General features: G+C 38.6%; 2 protein-coding genes across 3 annotated transcripts in view; both read left to right on the plus strand.

Annotated features, from left to right (window-relative positions):
• Mdh1b (malate dehydrogenase 1B) overlaps positions 1 to 4,591 on the plus strand; it is a 38,369-nt gene extending 33,778 nt beyond the window's left edge. Inside the window, exon 11 of one of the 2 annotated variants that reach the window (XM_004851155.3) lies at positions 4,354 to 4,591. In XM_004851155.3, the coding sequence (XP_004851212.1) occupies positions 4,354 to 4,382 (29 nt within the window). In that variant the 3' untranslated portion in view covers positions 4,383 to 4,591. The remainder of the gene's footprint in view (positions 1 to 4,353) is intronic. The other variant, XM_087206236.1, reaches the window with a different exon arrangement.
• A 12,817-nt stretch (positions 4,592 to 17,408) lies between these two features.
• Positions 17,409 to 18,072, plus strand: LOC101715361 (RNA 3'-terminal phosphate cyclase-like protein). The gene is made up of 2 exons (XM_087205948.1): positions 17,409 to 17,801; positions 17,916 to 18,072. The coding sequence occupies exons 1-2, from the start codon at positions 17,424 to 17,426 to the stop codon at positions 18,048 to 18,050; spliced, it is 513 nt and encodes a 170-aa protein (XP_087062074.1). The 5' UTR covers positions 17,409 to 17,423; the 3' UTR covers positions 18,051 to 18,072.
• The last annotated feature ends 445 nt before the right edge of the window (positions 18,073 to 18,517 follow it).

Here is an 18,517-nt window from a genome sequence, read left to right on the forward strand (position 1 = left end):
TATGCCTATGTGTAGATTTTTTTTTTATTAAGGTTAGCTGGAGTCCTATATGCCTCACTTATCTGTATGTCAAGTTCTTTTCCCCTCCTTGGGAAGTTTTCTGCCATCACTTCTGTGAAGAATTTTTTTATGTCATCTGCACTCTCTCTTCTTTCTTCATTGACTCCAATCAGTCTTATGTTATTCTTCTTTGCATCGTCTAGCAGCTGTTGGATTGATTTCTCATGTTCCCTTACAATTTTAAAGCAATTTTTCTTTTCCTGGTCACTAATTCCAATCTTATCTTCTGTATGTGAAATTCTATCCTCACATCGGTTCATTCTGCTGCGCCGACTTTTGATGGAGTTTTAATCCCTTGGAAATCTGTTTGTATCTGTTTTATGGATTCCATTTGTTTCCTATGTTGGGATTCCATCATGTTCCTCAGATCCTCTATTTTTTTATCTGTGTCCTCTCTAGATTTATTAATCATGTCTTGCACCATGAGCAAAATCTTTGCTGTTATCTGAGTAATTATTTCTGATTTCATTTTTCCCAGAACCTCTTTTGTTGCCAATTCAGAGAGTCCAGGTGGTTGAGTATCAGATCGTTCCATCTTGTTTCCCTTTGGGGTTGCTGTAGGTGATCTGGAAGTCTGTTTTTGAGGCTTGTTTATGTGTCTTCTCATTTCCACGGGGTGGGGGGTGCTTCTGGCACCCACGTGGCTCACCTTCTGTGCCCTAAGAGCTTGGGATGGCAGCAGGGGAGCTTCCTTCCAGGTGCTGGGACTGGCTGAATGTCACTGCCCTAGGAGCCTGGGATGGAGGCGGGGGAGCTTCCTTCTGGTTGCTGGGACCGGCTCACCTTCTTGGCCCTAGGAGCCTGGGATGGCAGCAGGGGAGCTTCCTTCCGGGTGCTGGGACCGGCTGAGCTTCACTCCTAATTGTGTCATTTTATTGCCAGACTACTTTGGTTTGGGCCTATGTTTCAAAGTTTAATGGACAATGAAGAGTAGGCATATCTGCCCTTGTTCCCCACCTTAGGGAGAAAGCATTATATCTTCTCCATTCATATAAGGCATTTTTGCTGGAAGTATGGAGTACATGTCTTTGAGCAGTTGAGAAGGTTCTGTTCTACTTCTAGTTTTCTGATAGCTTTTACCATGAACAGCTGTAGAATTTAGTCCAATACTTTTTCTGCAACTACTGACAGGATCATATGACTTTTTCCTTTCCTCTGTTAAAATGATGACTTTTGGGATGGATCTTCCAATGCTGAACCAACACTGCCATCCCTATAACAAAACCACTTTCTACATACTGCCAGATCTGACTTCTAATAGATTTTTTTGTTAAACAAATTTCTATCTATTTCATACTTTTTTCTTCTATTATCTTTATCCAGTTTTAGGATTAGCACAATGTTGATTTCCTAAAATGAGGAGAGAAGTGTTCCTTTTTTTCTCTGCTTTAAATGTTTGATGTAATTTATCAGTTAAAATGTATATGAGCCTGTTGTTGTCATGTAGGTAGGTTTTCAAGCTAGGAATATACTTTCTTTAATAGGTGCTATTCAAATTTTATATTTCCTTCAGAGTTAGTTTCATTAATTTGTCTTCCAAGGTACTTCTTAGAAGTTGTCAAATTTATTTCAAAAAAAGATTTTTGTAATGTGCTTTCTGTATCCTTTTAAATTCTGTAAAATCTGTGGTAATGTCTTCTAGATCTTTGTATTGTAATTTTAAAAATGTATAATTGATATTGTATAATAAGAACCAAAAATCTAAAGAAGCAGGGGAAGTAGGAGGGCTAGGGGAAAGGTAAGAAGGGAAAGGAAAAATATGAGAAAAGAAAAAAGAAATGTAAACAACGTCTTTGCAAATAGGGAAGGGTGGAGGGGGTGAAGGGAGGGCAGAGGAAGGGGAAAAAATAAAAACCAAATTACATCTTGTAAAGGTATAAGATCCTAATGATGAATGTAACTGTATTTTATACCTAAAATGTACCAATAAACTTAATAAAAAAAAAGAAAATGGAAACAAAGCTTTTGTAAATAAGGAGGGGAAGAAGAGTTGAAGGAAGGGGAGGAGAATGGAAAAAATAAGAAGAATCAAGTCATATCATGCCCAAGTACAAATTCCCTATGATGATTATTATGTATATCTAAAATGTACCAATAAAATGAATTTTTTGAAAGAAAGTGAATATATGTTCCCAAGGGTGTACAAATATTGACAAAATGAAAAAATTAGAATTAAATGATAGTAATGGTCTGTAAATGAGGCAAGATGAAAGAAAAGCCAACATCCTGACTCCTTCAGACAAACAACATACTTCATCCAGGGTCATAAAGGAAACCTGAGTTCTGAAGATAAACATATTCATAAGGGCTGGAATGATTGCTGAAATGACATGCCAGACTTGATCCTCTTGCTCATTTCCTGGGGAGGAGGCAGAGACAGCTAAGGGTTTCAGACTGTAAGCTCCCCGTGCCCTGCAGTTCCCTCATCACTGGTTGAAACTCTCCCTCTTTCATCTGTCTAATATTCCTAAAAGGAAAATATTACCTGGAGTAATTTAAGTCTCTTGATTAATAATAATTTGCTTGGCCTGAAAGATGTATAGGATACTAGGAAAGCCTACTTGTAGACGTGTCTGTTGGAGACATAGGAGTGTTACCTGAGGGAGCATGTCTGGCCTCTGGACCCTTCTTCTCAGGCTCTTTCCCTGCTCTGTGCTTCCTCGCTCTCATAAAATACTTTACTTCATTTCTATCCACCATGATGTATCTGCTTTGGAGACAATCACAGACTGATATCTGTGATAATAAGACAGAATAAATCTTTTTTTTTTTTTTGGTGTTTTGAGACATAGTCTCACTATGTAGTTCAGACTAACCTTGAGCTCACTATGCAGCCTAGGCTGGTCTGGACCAGTTCCAGAGGCTTCTAAACTATATAGTCAAGTACAGTCACAATAGTGACCCCACTCCTGGTACCAATTAGCCAATTGCCTCATCACTGAGGCAAAATATCCAACATCCACAATTTAAAGGAGGAGAGGTTTATTTTTGCTATTTCAGAAGTCTGTCCTTGAATGGTCATCTGACTCCAAGGCAGAAAACATCATGGCAAAGGGACATAGTGGAGGAAAGGTGCTCACATCATGGTAGTCAGGAAACAGAGAAAAAAGGAGTCAGGAAGGGAGATATACCCAGGTTATACCCCAGTGACCCACCTCTTCTGACCCTACCTCCTAACATCAAATCAGCTATATTGTCCCCATGATCCATTTACCTTCCAAAAGCCCTGCCTATTAGTGCATGAGGCCTTTGAAGGATATTCTCAATCTAAGCCATAATGATAGGACAAAATAAGAAAAAAAAACTGCAAACATTGATGTGCTTTAAATATTAAAAACTAGTCCTTTAATTCTCTGCTTGCTGCAATGGATTCTTTAGATCTGTTTCTTCAAACCATTTCTGAGGAGTTAAAGATTCAAGAATCCCTAAATAGTAGGGAGGTGCTAGACAAAACATTAATGAGAATTTTCTTGTTCTACAAACAAAACTGAATAGTATATCAAGTGCCCTTGCAGTATAATGCCACACACACACACACACACACACACACACACACACACACAACCACTACATCCATAGGCCTCAGCCTGGTGTGTCCATGCTCCTGGAACCTAGCTTCCCACTTTTATAACCAAGTCTCTTAATAGTGAGAACCTAATCCTTCCATCAGAATGAATAATTACATAAGTAAGGCAGTGAACAGAAATACATTTGCAAGTCCAGATGTCCAAAGTATGTACCTGAGTTTTCTCAATATTTTATGAAAACAAGACTGATGTACATTTTTGTGGTTGACCAATCCAGATATTCACCCAAGCACCACATTTATTTAAATGTCAAAAAAAATGAATGTCCAATAAAATTAACACAGTCCAGTGGACCTTTCATTTGAAAGTCTGCAGAATGATGGTCTCTATGTTTGGGCTAACCATGGAGAATTAGAATTAGTGCACTGAGAAACACCAGGGCCCAGAGACAAAATAGAGCTGAGAATATAGCTGCATACAGAATTCAGAACAACATGCAAAGAAGCCAAAAGATACTGAACATAACAATATCATAAGGTCAGGAGAGGCCAGAATTATGTTTGGTATGTGAAAATATCTAATGATGGTCTTATGGTTCTATTTCCCCATAGAATTTTACATGTTCACGTCCTCAGCCATTGAATCAGAGTGATTACAGGAACCCAGTAAACAAAGGAAAAGAAGAGTAAAAGAAAAGCTAATAAAAACAGAAACTACTAATATATATGTTAATAGTTATATCTCTTCATTTTTCTTTCTTTTACAGACCTTGAAGGCAAAACTGCAAGACACTAACAGATGCAGTTGGACCAAATCTAGGGTTATTTGGCAATATAATAAATACAGAGAGACCTACAAATAGCTGTATTTAGGGAAGAATAACTTTGAAGATTTACTGCAGCCTCAGATAATATTATGCTAAACAATTAAATATTTTTGTGACAACAAAAAGAATTCAATCATTTTATGTTGCCTGTATTCACTCCTGCGTTTATTACTTTTATTTTCTCAAAAATAGTTTTGTGTCAATTACTATTTTTTAAATTACATTAAAAACCAGTTGTCTGTCATTGAATCTTTTTCTGAAAGACCTATTTCCTTCCACCAGCCATTCTTCATATTTGCCCACATGTCCAAACCACCTTGGACTCAACTGAATGGGCCACAATGAAGGAGAAACTATCTTTTTTGTTTTTTCTGTCTCTATCTCTATTTCTGTCTCTCTGTCTCTGTATCCCCCACACACACACATACATTTAATCTTTAATGGTTGAGTGAGTTGGTGTCTGAGGTTAGGAGTAATGAACTAGAAAAAAAATAGTAATGAACTAGAGAAAATCATAGGGTTATGCTGTGAGATCTTCAGGACTGGTCAGGTTCACCATCTTCAGAAGACCTGGCTGTGCACTATTTTTCATATAAGTGTCTTTGCAACAAATTGAACTTTTTCATTAACCTCGATTGAACAGGTTTCTATATCTTGATACCAGAAATGGCCTGAATAAACATAATTTTAAAGAAAAACAAATTTTTTACCAATATATTGCACTCCTTAAATAAGAATTAGTCTTTTATTAAAGCAGTACTAGTCAAACCAATATACTCGAATATTTTCAAGTTTAATAGGACCCAACAAAAATGTGGTTAGGAACTTTTAAAAATCCAGGAGTCTTGTTTAAAAAAACTGCAGCTCTCTGTGCTCTATATTTTTTTAATAACTCAAAGGACAAATTCCTTTTTTTATTAATTGAGTTTATTGGTACATTTTAGGTATACATTATGATTGCATTAATCATTGGGAATTTGTACCTGTACATGATATATCTCGGTTCATGTTTTTTCTCATTCCTCTCCCCTCCCTTCCACCCCTCCAACCTTCCCTATTTACAAAAGCTTTGTTTCCATTTTTTCCTTCTTTTCTTATTTTTTCTTTCCTTTCCCCTGCCCCTACCCAGTTGCCCTGGCCCTTTGAACCTTTTCTTCCTATTTCACTATATCTATTATACATTTTGGTTCTCATTTACACTTTCAGTATTTACATGTGTTTCTTATTTCACTTAAGAGTATGGTCTCAAGGTGCATCCATTTGGCTGTAAATGCCTCTAATTTATCATTCTTTATGGCTGAGTAGTACTCTATTTTATATTTTTTAAAAAGACATCTTTTTTATCCAGTTACCAGTTGATGAGCATTTGGACTGTTTCCAAGATTTAGCTATTACAAACTGTGCCACTATAAAGATGGATGTGCACACATTGCTGTGGTATAATGCTTTTAATTCTTTCTGGAACATACCCAGAAGGGGAATAGCTATGTCAAGTGGGACCTCTAGTTCTAGTTTTTTGAGAAATCTCCACACTGATTTCCACAGTGGTTGCACCAAACTACATTCCCACCAACAGTGGAGAAGGGTTCCTTTTTCTCTACAGCCCCACCAGCATTTGTTATTAGTTGATTTCTTGATAGTAGCCATTCTTTCTGGAGTGAGATGAAGTCTCAGTGTTATTTTCATTTGCATCTCTCAAATGACCAGTGATGTTGAACATTTGTTCATATGCTTACTTGCTGCTTCCATTTCTTCATCTGAGAAATGTCTGTTCATTTCAGATGTCCATGTTTAGGTTGGGTCTTTAAATCTGGGGGCAGGGTATGATTTTTTAAGTTCTTTATATATTCTAGATAGTAGACCATTGTCTGAGGAACAGCTGGTAAAAAATTTTTTCCCACATTATATATATTGTCTCTTCACTCTGTTGGTGGTTTCTCTTGCTGTGCAGAAGCTTTTTAATAAGATGAGATCTAACTTTTTGATTCTTTGTGTTCTTGTTTGACTGAGATTTTGTTCATAAAGTCTTTACATAGGTCAATGTCTTCAAGATACTTAACTGTCATCCAGCAGGTTTAATGATTCTCTTTTAATACTTAGAGCTTTGATCCATTTCAATTTTAGTTTAGTGCATGATGAGAGATATAAGTCTAGTTTTAATCTTTGGCAAGTTGAAACCTAACTTTTTTCAGCACCATTTATTAAAGAGGATATCTTTGCTCTGGTGAGGGTGTTTGGTTCCTTTGTCAAAGATGAGGTGACTGAGTGTCTCTGGAGTTGCTTCTGCATCTTCTAATCTGCTCCACTGGTCCTCAGGTCTGTTTCTTTGCCAGTATCATGCTGTTTGTATCACAATAGCTTTGCAGTCTAGTTTCAATTTGGGAATTGTGATACTCCCTGCCTTATCTTTGTTGCCCAGAATTGCTTTTTCTATTCAAGGTCTCTTCTGGTTCCAAATACATTTTTGGCTTGTTCTCTCAGTTCTGTGAAATATGCTGTTGGAATTTCAGTCAGGAGTACATTGAATATATAGAAGTTTTGGAAGTATGTCCATTTTCACTATATTGTTTCTAACTACCCAAGAAAAAGGGGTGTCTTTCCATTTTCTGATATCCTCTTTAATCTCTTTTTTCAGAGTGCTGTAGTTTTCAAAGTAGAGGTCCTTTACTCCTTTCATTAGATTGATTCCTAGGTATTTCTTTTCTTTTCTTTTGGATGCTATTGTGAAAGGAGTTGTTTCCCCATTTCCTCTCTCAGTGAGTCTGTTATTTGTATACAGGAAGACTATTGATGTTTGGGTGTTGACCTTGTATCAGGTACTTTACTGAATTTGGTTATTAAAGCTAGAAGTCTTTTGGTGGAGTTTTTGTTGTCTTCTATGAAGAGTACCATGTCATCTGCAAATAATTACAATTTAACTTCTTCATTTCCTATCTTTATTCCTTTTATTTTTCTCTTGTCTAATTGCTCTGGCTAATGTTTTCAGAACTATATTGATCAAAAGTGGTGATAGTGGACATCTTTGTCTTGTTTCTGATTTTACCATGAAATTTTTCAATTTTTGACTCTAGTATGATATTAACTGTTGGGCTTTTGTAGATGGATTTTATCAGGTTGAGATAAAGACCATCTAGACCAATTCTCTTTAGGGTTTTTATCATGCATGGTGTTGGATTTTGTCAAATGCTTTTTCTGCATCTATTGAGATGATCATATGATTTTTGTCCTTGACTCTGTTAATATAGTGTGTTACATTTATTGATTTACATATGTTTAACCAACCTTGCATCACTGGAATGAATCCCACTTGGTCAGGATATATGATCTTCTTGATAATCTGCATTCTGTTTGCAAGTATCTTACTGAGGATTTTTGCATCCATGTTCATTAGGAAGATTGGCAAGTAGTTCTCTTTTTTGGTTGGATCTTTCTCTGATTTTGAATTCAAGGTAATGGTTGCTTCCAGGAATGCATTTGGGAATATTGCTTTCCTTTCAATTTCATTAAAGAGTTTGAAAAGTAGTGGCATTAGCTCTTCTCTAAATTTCTTGTAGAATTAGCAGTAAAGTATCAGGACCTGGGTTTTTCTTTGTTGGTAAGTTTTTAATTTCATTGATTGATATTGTGTTTAAAATTTTTATATCTTCTTTGTTCAACTTTGGTAATTCATGTGTATCTGGAAATCTGTCCATTTTTTTCTGTTTTCCATCTTATTGGTGTACAGGTTCTCTCACTAGGTATTGTTCGTCCACTGGATTTCTGCTGGGTCTATTGGAATTTCACCCTTTTCATTCCTAATTGCATGTACTTGGACCTTTCCTTTCTTTTTATTTTTCTTTCTTTTTTTTTGATAAGGTTGGCTAGGTTTTATCAATTTTGTTTATTCTTTCAAAGAACCAAATCTTGATTTGTTGATTTTTTTGTATCATTATCTTAGTCTTCACTGCATTGATTTCTGCTCTGATCTTTATAATTTCCTCCCTTTAATGAGTTTTGAGTTTGTCTTGCTCTTCTTTTTCTTAAGGTTTGAGGTTCAACATTAGGTTATTAGAGCTCACTCTGTTTTCCTAATATAGGTATTCACTGCTGTGAATTTCCTTTGCAGGACTGCTTTGTGTCCCATAGATTCTGGTATGTTGTATTGGCATTACCATTTAATTATAGAAACTGTCTAATTTCTTAATTTCCTCTGTGACCCATTGGTTGTTCAGGAGGTTGTTATTGAATTTCCATGAGTTTATGAACTTTTTGTGGTTTCTTTTGCTATTGATCTCCAATCTCATTATGCTAAGGTCTGATAATATACCAGGGATAACTTCACTTCCTTTGCATTTTCTTAAGCATGTTCTGTGAGCTAGCACTTGGTCTGTTTTGAAGAACTACCTGTGTGCAGCTGAGAAGAACATGTATGTGGATGTTTTGGGATGGAACACTGTAGACATCTACTAAGGCCATTTGTTCACTGGTTTGATTCAGTTCTGATATTTCTTTGTTGATTTTTTGTCTACTTGATCTGTCTATTTGTGACAGTGGGGCATTGAGGTCTCCTACTACAATTGTATTAGTGCTTATTTGATTTTTCATGTCCCTTAATATTTGTTTTATATAGTTGGATGCTCTAGTATTTGATGCATATATATTTATGATTGTCATCTCTTCCTCTTGGATTGTTCCCTTTACAAGGATGTAGTGACCTTCTGTGTGTATTTTAATTAGTCTTGGCTTGAAATCCACTTTGTTTGCAAATGGGATGTCTACCCCTGCTTTTTTCTGGGCTCCTGTTGCATGGAGTATTGTTTTCCATCGTTTGACTTTCAGTCTATGAATTTCTTTTTTAATTAAGTGTGTTTCTTGTATGCAGCATATTGTTGGATCTTGCTTCTTGATCTGTTCTGCCAGTCTATTTCTTTTGATTGGTGAATTGAGACCATTAACGTTGATAGTTATAACTGATATATATTGACTTATCCTTGTCATGATATTTTTCTATTGTTGGATTTTTTTTCCTTTCTATTTAAATTCTTGCCTTGCCTAATGGATTCATTCTTTTGGACTTCATGAAGTTGTGATCCTCACTGTCTTTTCCTAGAATATTGTTTAGAAATTTTTGGACTGCTGGTTTGGTATTCATGAAGTTTCTCAGGTGTTCTTTGTCATAATAGTATCATATTTCTCAATCAATTTTGAAAGATAATTTTGCAGGATATATCAATCTGGATTGGAGGTTGTTTTCTTTTAGGGCCTGAAATACTTTACTCCATGCTCTCTCCTTGACTTGAGGGTTTGTGTTGAGAAATCTGATGTGATTCTCATGGGCTTTCCATTGTATGTAATTTGTTTCTTTTCTTTTACTGCTTTTAATATTTTGTTCTTGTTTTAGATTACTGGGGTCTTGACTATTATATGCTTACCTGTCAATTTTTTATCACAGCTAATTGGAGTTCTATATCCCTCACTTATCTTTCTGTCAAATTCTTTTTCCTGTTTGGGAAGTTTTCTGTGATTACTTCTGTGAATAGTTTATGTATGTCTTTTGTGCTATCTCCTACTCCTTCATTGACTCCAGTCAATCTTAGATTATTCTTTTTTGCATCATCTAGTAGATGTTAGATTGATTTTTCATGGTCCCTTGCTATATTTAAGAAATCTTTCTTTTTGTGTTCGCCAACTGCAATCCTGTCTTCTGTATCTGAAATTCTATCCTCATATTCACTTATTCTGCTGTGGAAACTTTCAATAGAATTTTTTAATCTCTTGGATATCTACTTGGATGTGTTTCATGTTTTCCATTTCTTTCCCATGCTGGGTATTCATGGTTTCCATCATTTTCCTCAGCTCATCTATTTTTCTTATCTGTGTCTGCTTCAGAGTTACTAATCATGTCTTTCATTATGGTCATCATCTCTGTTGTTATCTGAGAAATTATTTCTGATTTCATTTTTTCCTGAGCCTCTTTCATCCGTTACTTCCCTTGTTACTAGTTCAGGGTGTCCAGGTGGTTCACTTGGATTGTTCCACTTCATTGGCCCCTGGATTTGCCTTTGGTGGGCCGAAAGTCTGCATTTGCATCTTGTTTAGGTCTTCTCATTTCTATTTTTCTGTTGTTGGTGTTTTTTATTTAATTCTTGGTGATGCTTGTATATTTAAGTATCTTTATTGCTAATATTTAAAACCCTTAAGGAATGGCTACTTCTCAGATTGTCTTCTGGGTATAGCTGGCCTTTGGGTTTTGAGTCTATAATGATCCTTAAGCAATCTCACTCTTGATATACCAGGAAGAACAATTAACTAGAACAATCACATCACTTTGGGCAAAGTAATATAATCAGCATCAACAATAGCATCAAGCACAGCCTAGAAAATGACAAACTGTGGTAACTATTAATCTGCCACCTTTAACCATTTGAACTAGATTTGTTATATATCAAAAAATTAAAACCAACCAGAAATATGTTTGTAGTAAATAAGTCCTTCAATATAGGAAATTTACCCTCTGGAGGGATTTATAAGGAGTTGCAGGGATAGAGAAATAGTAGGAAAGGGAAAGGTTAGAAGCAAGGCTAGAGGACTCAGAAAGATCATGCAAACTTTGGGAAACTGGTGAAGACAGGTGGAAAAGCGAGAAGGAATGAGCAAAAGCAAGAACAGAGAAAACTAACAGCAACAGAAACTAGAAATCGTATTCATGCTCTTATGAAAATAAAGACAATCAAGAAAAATGGCCCAGGCCATGGTCACAATCTCGCTGCTTGACACAGCTCCAGTGAAACCAAGACTATGGCTGAAACCATGACTCCGTCTTTTGCTTTTGCTTTCCGCGGTAATGATTACCTCTGTGCTGTTAGGGGCCTCTTTGATGTTTACGTATCCCTTTCAAAATGCATATTTGAAACATGAGTCTAAATTACAAAAAAAAAACTCCCCGGGAAATCACTGAAAGGATAAAAGTCATTACTTCAGAAATGGTTACTAGGCTGGGATTACAGGAAGAAATTGTAAATCCATTTACAGAAAAGCCTCTCACTCATACCTCCATGCGTAGTGGGGACGTGACATCCATATGCCCTGACTGTACAAAGGAAAATTGGGACATCAACAAATTCATGATGCAGTTATGGCTCTTGGAAGGTCACCCTTGGCCAACACCTATATAACCGAAGGGCACACAACAATGAGATCTGACGAAACGTGGCCTAATAAAGTAGCCTGACCTTTCTAAAATGCTTCTTGTTCCTCAAATGTAAATCTGATAAGTTAGCAAGAGTTCGTTCACATAGCACCCGGAGGAGTATTTAGAACTGGGTGGTCTAAAATAGTTTTTTAGATGATATCAGCTTTTCTTTAACTCTGTATGAAAACACACTGTGTATGGACCCACATGCTTACCAAAGCCTTGTGTAATCAAAACATATACAAGTAAAGTGATTTTGGTATAACTCAGACAGGCAAGCTGAGCTGCCGACCCTCCACTCAGTGTCTGTTTCATTCTCTCGTTGCCGACTCCACACCTCCTCTCAGGACCTGAACCCGCTGGAGCTGGACTCTGGCAAAAAAAAACAAAACAGGACAAAAACAGGAACAAGAAAGAGAAATGAAGAAGAAGAAGAAAAGATAAGAGAAAAGAAATGACCAAGGCGTGTCTACTGTCACTGGTAAACAATGTGGGCAATGTACAGATCCTAGTGGACTAATCTCAATGAGCCAGCTGTAGTCCACTGAAATTCGGGCTAGTTTTTGCCTATGGGGCTGGGACTGAGTCTCTGGGCTGCAGGTTTGAACTCTGCTTGATTCTACGCCAGGATCAAGTTGCCCTTTCCCCGAAGTGAGACCAGGCTTTGGTGGTGGTTTGTGCTGGGCTGAGTTCCTGGTGGGCTTCTCAGGTACAAATTATTTTCTGAAGATTCACAAGAGTTTGAAATGCTTCTTCATTGCTTCTATACAGTCATAATGAAATGGACAATTTCAAATCCTAACTTGTGCCTTGGTCACTTTCTCACCATTGAAACATAATACCTGAGATCTACAACTTAAAGGAGGAGATGTTTATTGTGGCTCAGTTTGTAGAGGTTTCAGTCCATAGCTGGCTGGCTCCAAGGCACAGTGACATGACACAGGGGCATGGCAGAGGACAGCTGCTCATGGTGTGGTGTCCAGGAAGGAGAGAGAAGGTCAGGGGAGAAGATAAACCCTTCAAAGCCTTTCTCCACCTGACCCACCTCTTCTTACTAGACCCCACTTTCATGAGCCCCCATAACCCATTCACCTTCCAAAAGCTGCCTATGAGCACTTCAGCCTGCTGTGGGATCCAGGGCCTCAGCTGGATTCTTTGGGTCTCTAGCACATGAACAGATCTCTTGCACTCCTCTGCATTTGACTTTTTGGGTGAATATTATAAAGTAATCCTATAAATTATGTGTCCTGTATTAAATCTATTCCCTTGAAAACTCTTACTTCAACCCTAGGTGATGCTGATACTGCTGGGCTGGGGGCCACACTTTGGCAACCAGTGCCCTGGGCAATGGCCAGTTACCTCTTAAGTCAGCCACCTGTAATTCATTTTACTAACATTTACACTCCAGATACTATTCATCTGGATTCTACTTTCTGACCACAGTATTCTTTTCCCAACTTACCAGGAAATTACTTATTTTAAGATTTCCTAACACCGGTCAGACTAATGCACCCATGTCTTGTCAGTTTCAGGTATGTTGCTCCCTTACCTTTACAGTTACCATTTGGCCTGCCTGGAGTGCCTGCAAACCTCATCACACTGAAGTCTTCTCAGGTCTGCCACAATGGAGGAGTCATCTTTTCTCTCTTGGCCAAATCCTTTTTTCTTTCCTTTTAGTTCATAGAAATGAAAATTATGAGACTCTGAGAAATAGAAGATAAAAAGTTTTCTCTTCCCTCTACTCCTTACAGGTACAAGTAGGAAGTAATGTCATATATAACTTTGATTTGCTCTTTTGCTGACCTTAAAGTGAGCATCTTTCATGCTGAGATGATCCTGGCCCAAAGCTGAATGCAGAGGACATAGAAAGGTTACCCAAACCTACAGCTGAGCTTCTGGAAGCAAACCTCCAATCTTCCCAACAGTGAGCAGCTGCTCTGCCCCACACATTAATATTTTCTGGGCAGAAATTAGGTGCCCACAGAGATATCTAATCACAAATCTCTCATTTCTCTGGTACAAAGAACATGATTTTTATGCAGAGAGGCCACAATCAAGGGCTTTGCAGAGTGCACAGATTCTCCTCCTCCCTTGTAAATGTTCTTCCTGTCTCTGGGAAAGGGACCATACATCCTGATGTAATTTGCTCAAGAACAACATGTAAGAGTCACATTCAAACCATGCCAAATAGATTTTTCTTCCACATCCAAAATTGCCTCCATTCTTTCAAAATCTTATGAAGATCTCTGAGTCTTTGCTGTAGTTTGGCTGTTGCTTTTCCCTCAAAGATCCATACATTAGAGGGTGTGTCCCTGGTGTGGCAATGTTAAGAGGTGGTGAGACTTTTAAAAAGTAGAGCCCATTAGGAGGTCAGTTGGGGATGCTGTCCTCAGAAAGACTAGATGTAATTCTCATGGAACTCTGAGTTAATTCTCTCCAGAGGGCTGTTATAAAAAGAAAAATCCTGGATTTCCACTCTGGCTTCCTGTCTTGCCATATAATCTCTCCCTCCTGCACAGGCTCCTGCCATAATGCTATCTGCCAGGATGTGATGCAACCAGGCGAGATCTAGCCATAGTTGATACCATATTATTTGGACTTTCTGCCTCCAAAACTATGCACTAAATAGATCTCTTTTCCTTATAAACTACCCATCCTCAGGTATCTTGTTATACTACCAAAAATAGACTGATTCAGTCTTCATGCTTTCTTAACCTATCAGCAGCATTTGAGATACATCTTGGTCTTTTCAGGCTGGTATAACAAAATGCCATAAACTGGGTGGCTTTAAAACCATAGAAATTTTTTCTCACAGTTCTGCAGGCCAAGAAGTCCAAGATCAAGGTGCCAACAAATTCAGTGATGGTGAGAACTCATTTCTCAGTTCATAAATGATTCCTTCTCACTATGTCCTCACATAGGTGAATGGGTGAGGCAACTCTCTGAGGCCCCTTTATAAGGTCACTCATCCTTCCTGAAGCCTTTATGTCAATGATTAGATTTCAGTCTTACCTATTAATTCTCACATCTCTCACTCCAAACCTGCTCCTCCTATAGAATCTCAACAGAGAGGAACTTCATCCTTTCATTTGCTCAAACCAAATCCCTGAGAGTCATCCTTGACTTCTTTTTCTCTTACATTCAATACCCACTTGCAGAATATCCTGTTGGCTCTACCTTCAAAATGTGATTCTACATTTACCAATCTGCATGATGACCATAGTGGCCAAGCCTCTGCTCTCTCTCTTCCGGATTACTGCAGAGCTTCCTAATTGATCTCCTCTGTTTTTATTTGTTTTGCTTTGTTTTGTTTTGTTTTTGCAACAGGGTCTTTCTATATAGTCCAGGCCAGCCTTAAAATTGCTGTGTAACCAAGGCTGGCCTTGAATTTATGATCATCCCACCTCAGGCTACAAAGTACTGGGATTATTTTTTATCTGTGACAGTTTAGAGGCGATTCTTAGGACAAGAGCCAAAATAATATTTTCTTTCCAGTGAGTCTGTTGTTTGTGTACAGGAAAGCTATTGCTTTTTGTGGGTTGACCTTGTATCCAGCTGCTCTACTAAATTTGGTTATTAAGTCTAGAAGAATTTCGCTGGAGTTCTTGGGGTCTTCTATATAGAGTATCATGTCATCTGCAAATAATGATAATTTGACTTCATTTCCTATCTTTGTTCCTTTTATTTCTTTCTCTTGACTAATTACTGTGGCTAATGTTTCCCAAACTATATTGAACAGGAGTGGTGATAATGGACATATGTGCACCCATGTTCATGGCAGCACAGTTTGTAATAGCTAAAGCTTGGAAACAGCCCAATTGCCCATTAATTAGAGACTGGATAAAGAAAATGTGGGATTTTTAATAAAATGGGGATAAAGACTGAGAAATTAGAGGCATTTATAGCTAAATGGATGCACATTGAGGCGATACTCTTAAGTGAAATGAATAGGACACACATGTGTAAATACTAAATAGTTTCTCTGGTGTGAGAAACTAAAAATGTAAATAAGAACTAAAAGGTATAATAGATAATGTGAAATAGGAAGGAAAGGGGCAAAGGGTAAGGGGAAGTGGGAAGGGTAGGGGAAAGGAAAGCAGGGAATGGAATTAATGTGAAAAAATGGAAAGAAAGTCTTTGTAAATAGGGAGGTATGGAGGGGTTGAAGGGAGAGCAGGGGAATGGGGAAAAAATAAGAATTAAGAGAGATTATGTAAAGGTACAAATCTCCAATGATGAATGTCATTATATTGTATATCTAAAATATACCAATAAAATTTAAAAATATATAATTTCTTTCCAAATGTGAGCAGATTATACCTCAACTATGTTCAAAAGCCAGTAGTGTGGCGGCTTTCTATTATAAAGTCTTTAAAATGACCTCCAAATCTCTTCATGATTTGTCCCATTAATGTTTCTTGCATAACTAAGAAAACAAGTTTAATGATAAAATAAGAATGCCAACTTACCAACCTTAGATGTAAAGTAAAAACACCAGAGACATCAATATCTACAACCCTAACAATGCATTTATTTCCTGTTCAAGCTACATGGAAAACAAACTATGATCATAAATCTTAGTCAGAATATGGAAAACTATGTAGATGGTTTAGATATCTGATGGTGTCAGATGCTAATTAACTTCCATATCCATGATAGGGCCACATCCAGTATAGACTGGTTGAGATCATAATGTGATCCTGATTCATTTATTCCACACATTTTTTTGAGTGCTTGTGATGGGTCATGCAGTGGGGGCAGCAGGCATTGAGGACATAAGGACAAACAAGACAAGAGGGATCTTGTTCCTGTCTTTAAGGAATTTACTTTTGAGTGAAGGTAGCAAATAGTAAACGTACAGAGAAGCACGATGATTTCAGAGTGAGCTAAGAGCTGTGAATAAAATGGAATGATGTGTTGAAGCACCTTCAGATAAGGGAGTCATGGAAGAGTCACTGAAGCTTGGAAAATGAGAGTGGGTCATTTATACAACAAGAGGTGTGGGAGAAAGATTGCGAGCAGGGGAAGAGCCAAGTACAAAGGTCCAGTATGAAGGGTAAGAGGGGAATAGTAAGTTTTTAAAGACATCAAAGCTAGCTAGCTAGCATAAGAACAAGACAGGTAACGCGGACGCGCGGGGGGCTCCGGGGCTAAGGGACCCACCAGGGCCGCCCCTGCTGCTGTCGCCACGGAAGTCTCCGCGGGGCACCCGTGCCTGTGCGGCGCGGTCGCGCACATGGCAACCCAGGTGCACTCCCTCAGCTACGCAGGGTGCAACTTCTTGCGCCCGCTTCTGGTCCTGTCCATCCTGAGCGGGTGCCCCGTCAAAATCCAAAAGATTCGGGCCAGAGACGAGAACCCCGGCCTGAGAGATTTTGAAGCCAGCTACATAAGGCTACTTGACAAAATAACTAACGGTTCTCGAATTGAAATAAATCAAACAGGAACGACCTTATATTATAAGCCTGGCCTCCTGTTCGGTGGATCAGAGGAAAATGACTGTAGTGTCCTGTGGCATTGGCTATTACCTGGAGGGTCTCCTTTGCCTGGCTCCATTTATGAAGCACCCGTTAAAAACAGTTCTCCAAGGAGTGACAAATGACCAAGTTGACCCTTCGGTTGATGTTCTTAAGGCAACAGCACTCCCTCTATTGAAACAGTTTGGGATTGATGGTGAATCCTTTGAGCTAAAGATTGTGTGATGAGGAATGCCTCCGGGAGGAGGTGAAGTGTCTTTCTTGTGTCCTGTCGGGAAGGTTCTGAAGCCCATTCAGGTTACAGAGCCAGGAAAATCAAACGTATCAGAGGGATGGTGTACTTTGTACGTGTGTCACCTCAGATGACACACCGGATTGTGGATTCTGCAAGGAGCATCCTCAACAAGTTCATACCTGATATCTATATTTACACAGACCACATGAAGGGAGTCAACTCTGGGAAGTCTCCAGGCTTTGGGTTGTCACTGGTTGCTGAGACCACTGATGGCACCTTCTTCAGTGCTGAACTGGCCTCCAACCCTCAGGGCCAGAGAGCAGCTGCACTTCCAGAGGACCTCGGCAGGAACTGTGCCAGACTGCTACTAGAGGAGATCCACAGAGGTGGATGGGTAGACTCAACCAACCAAGGTCTGGCTCTGCTGCTCATGACCCTTGGACGGCAGGATGTTTCCAAAATCCTGCTAGGACCAATCTATCCTTTTACAACAGTTTTTGTTTTTGTTTTGTTTTGTTTTGTTTTTGGTACCTGGGATCGAACTCGGGTCCTCGAGCTTGCACAGCAGGCAGCGAAACCACTGAGCTAAATCCCTGGCCTTAGGACAGAGTTTTTACAGCATTTGAAGAGCTTCTTCCAGATTATGTTTAAAATTGAAGCCAAACCATGTAGTAAAGAACTCAAGGGTGGGGATAAAGTCCTGATGACCTGTGTTGGTATTGGCTTCTCTAACCTTAGCAAGAACCTCAAGTGATATTGTCACCAGATAAGTCCCTGTTGCCTACATACAAAACAGAAGGTGCCAAAGGGACCAAGTACAGATGTATTCTTCCACAACAGGGTAATCTATATATTAAGGACTTTATTAATTTTTCATTAAAAACACCTGTATACAAATAAAAACCATCTGTCCTTCATGCGGTTTCTAGGCACTCTGCCATGGCATTGACATTCCTTGGGGGCCCAGTCACTGGAGCTCCCCTGGCTGGTCCAGAAGAAGAATGCCTCCAGGACATGGTCACGCTGTGAACAACAGCACACTCTTCGCTTCTTCAGCCCACATCCCTGAGCTCCTCCTGTCCTGTGGCCTTCTTCCAGCCCTGTGGAATCTGTTACTGTTGTTTCTGCAAGGACATCCTCAGTTTCTGTTGTAGGGATTAAATGTAACTACATTGATATGCATCACGTGGTGCCATATAGATGTCAGAAATCGGTATATTT

The sequence above is a fragment of the Heterocephalus glaber genome, unplaced genomic scaffold (assembly GCF_053883595.1).
Source record: "Heterocephalus glaber isolate CG9 unplaced genomic scaffold, H.glaber_assembly_v1.0 deba00000621, whole genome shotgun sequence".
Classification (NCBI taxonomy): Eukaryota; Metazoa; Chordata; class Mammalia; order Rodentia; family Bathyergidae; genus Heterocephalus; species Heterocephalus glaber.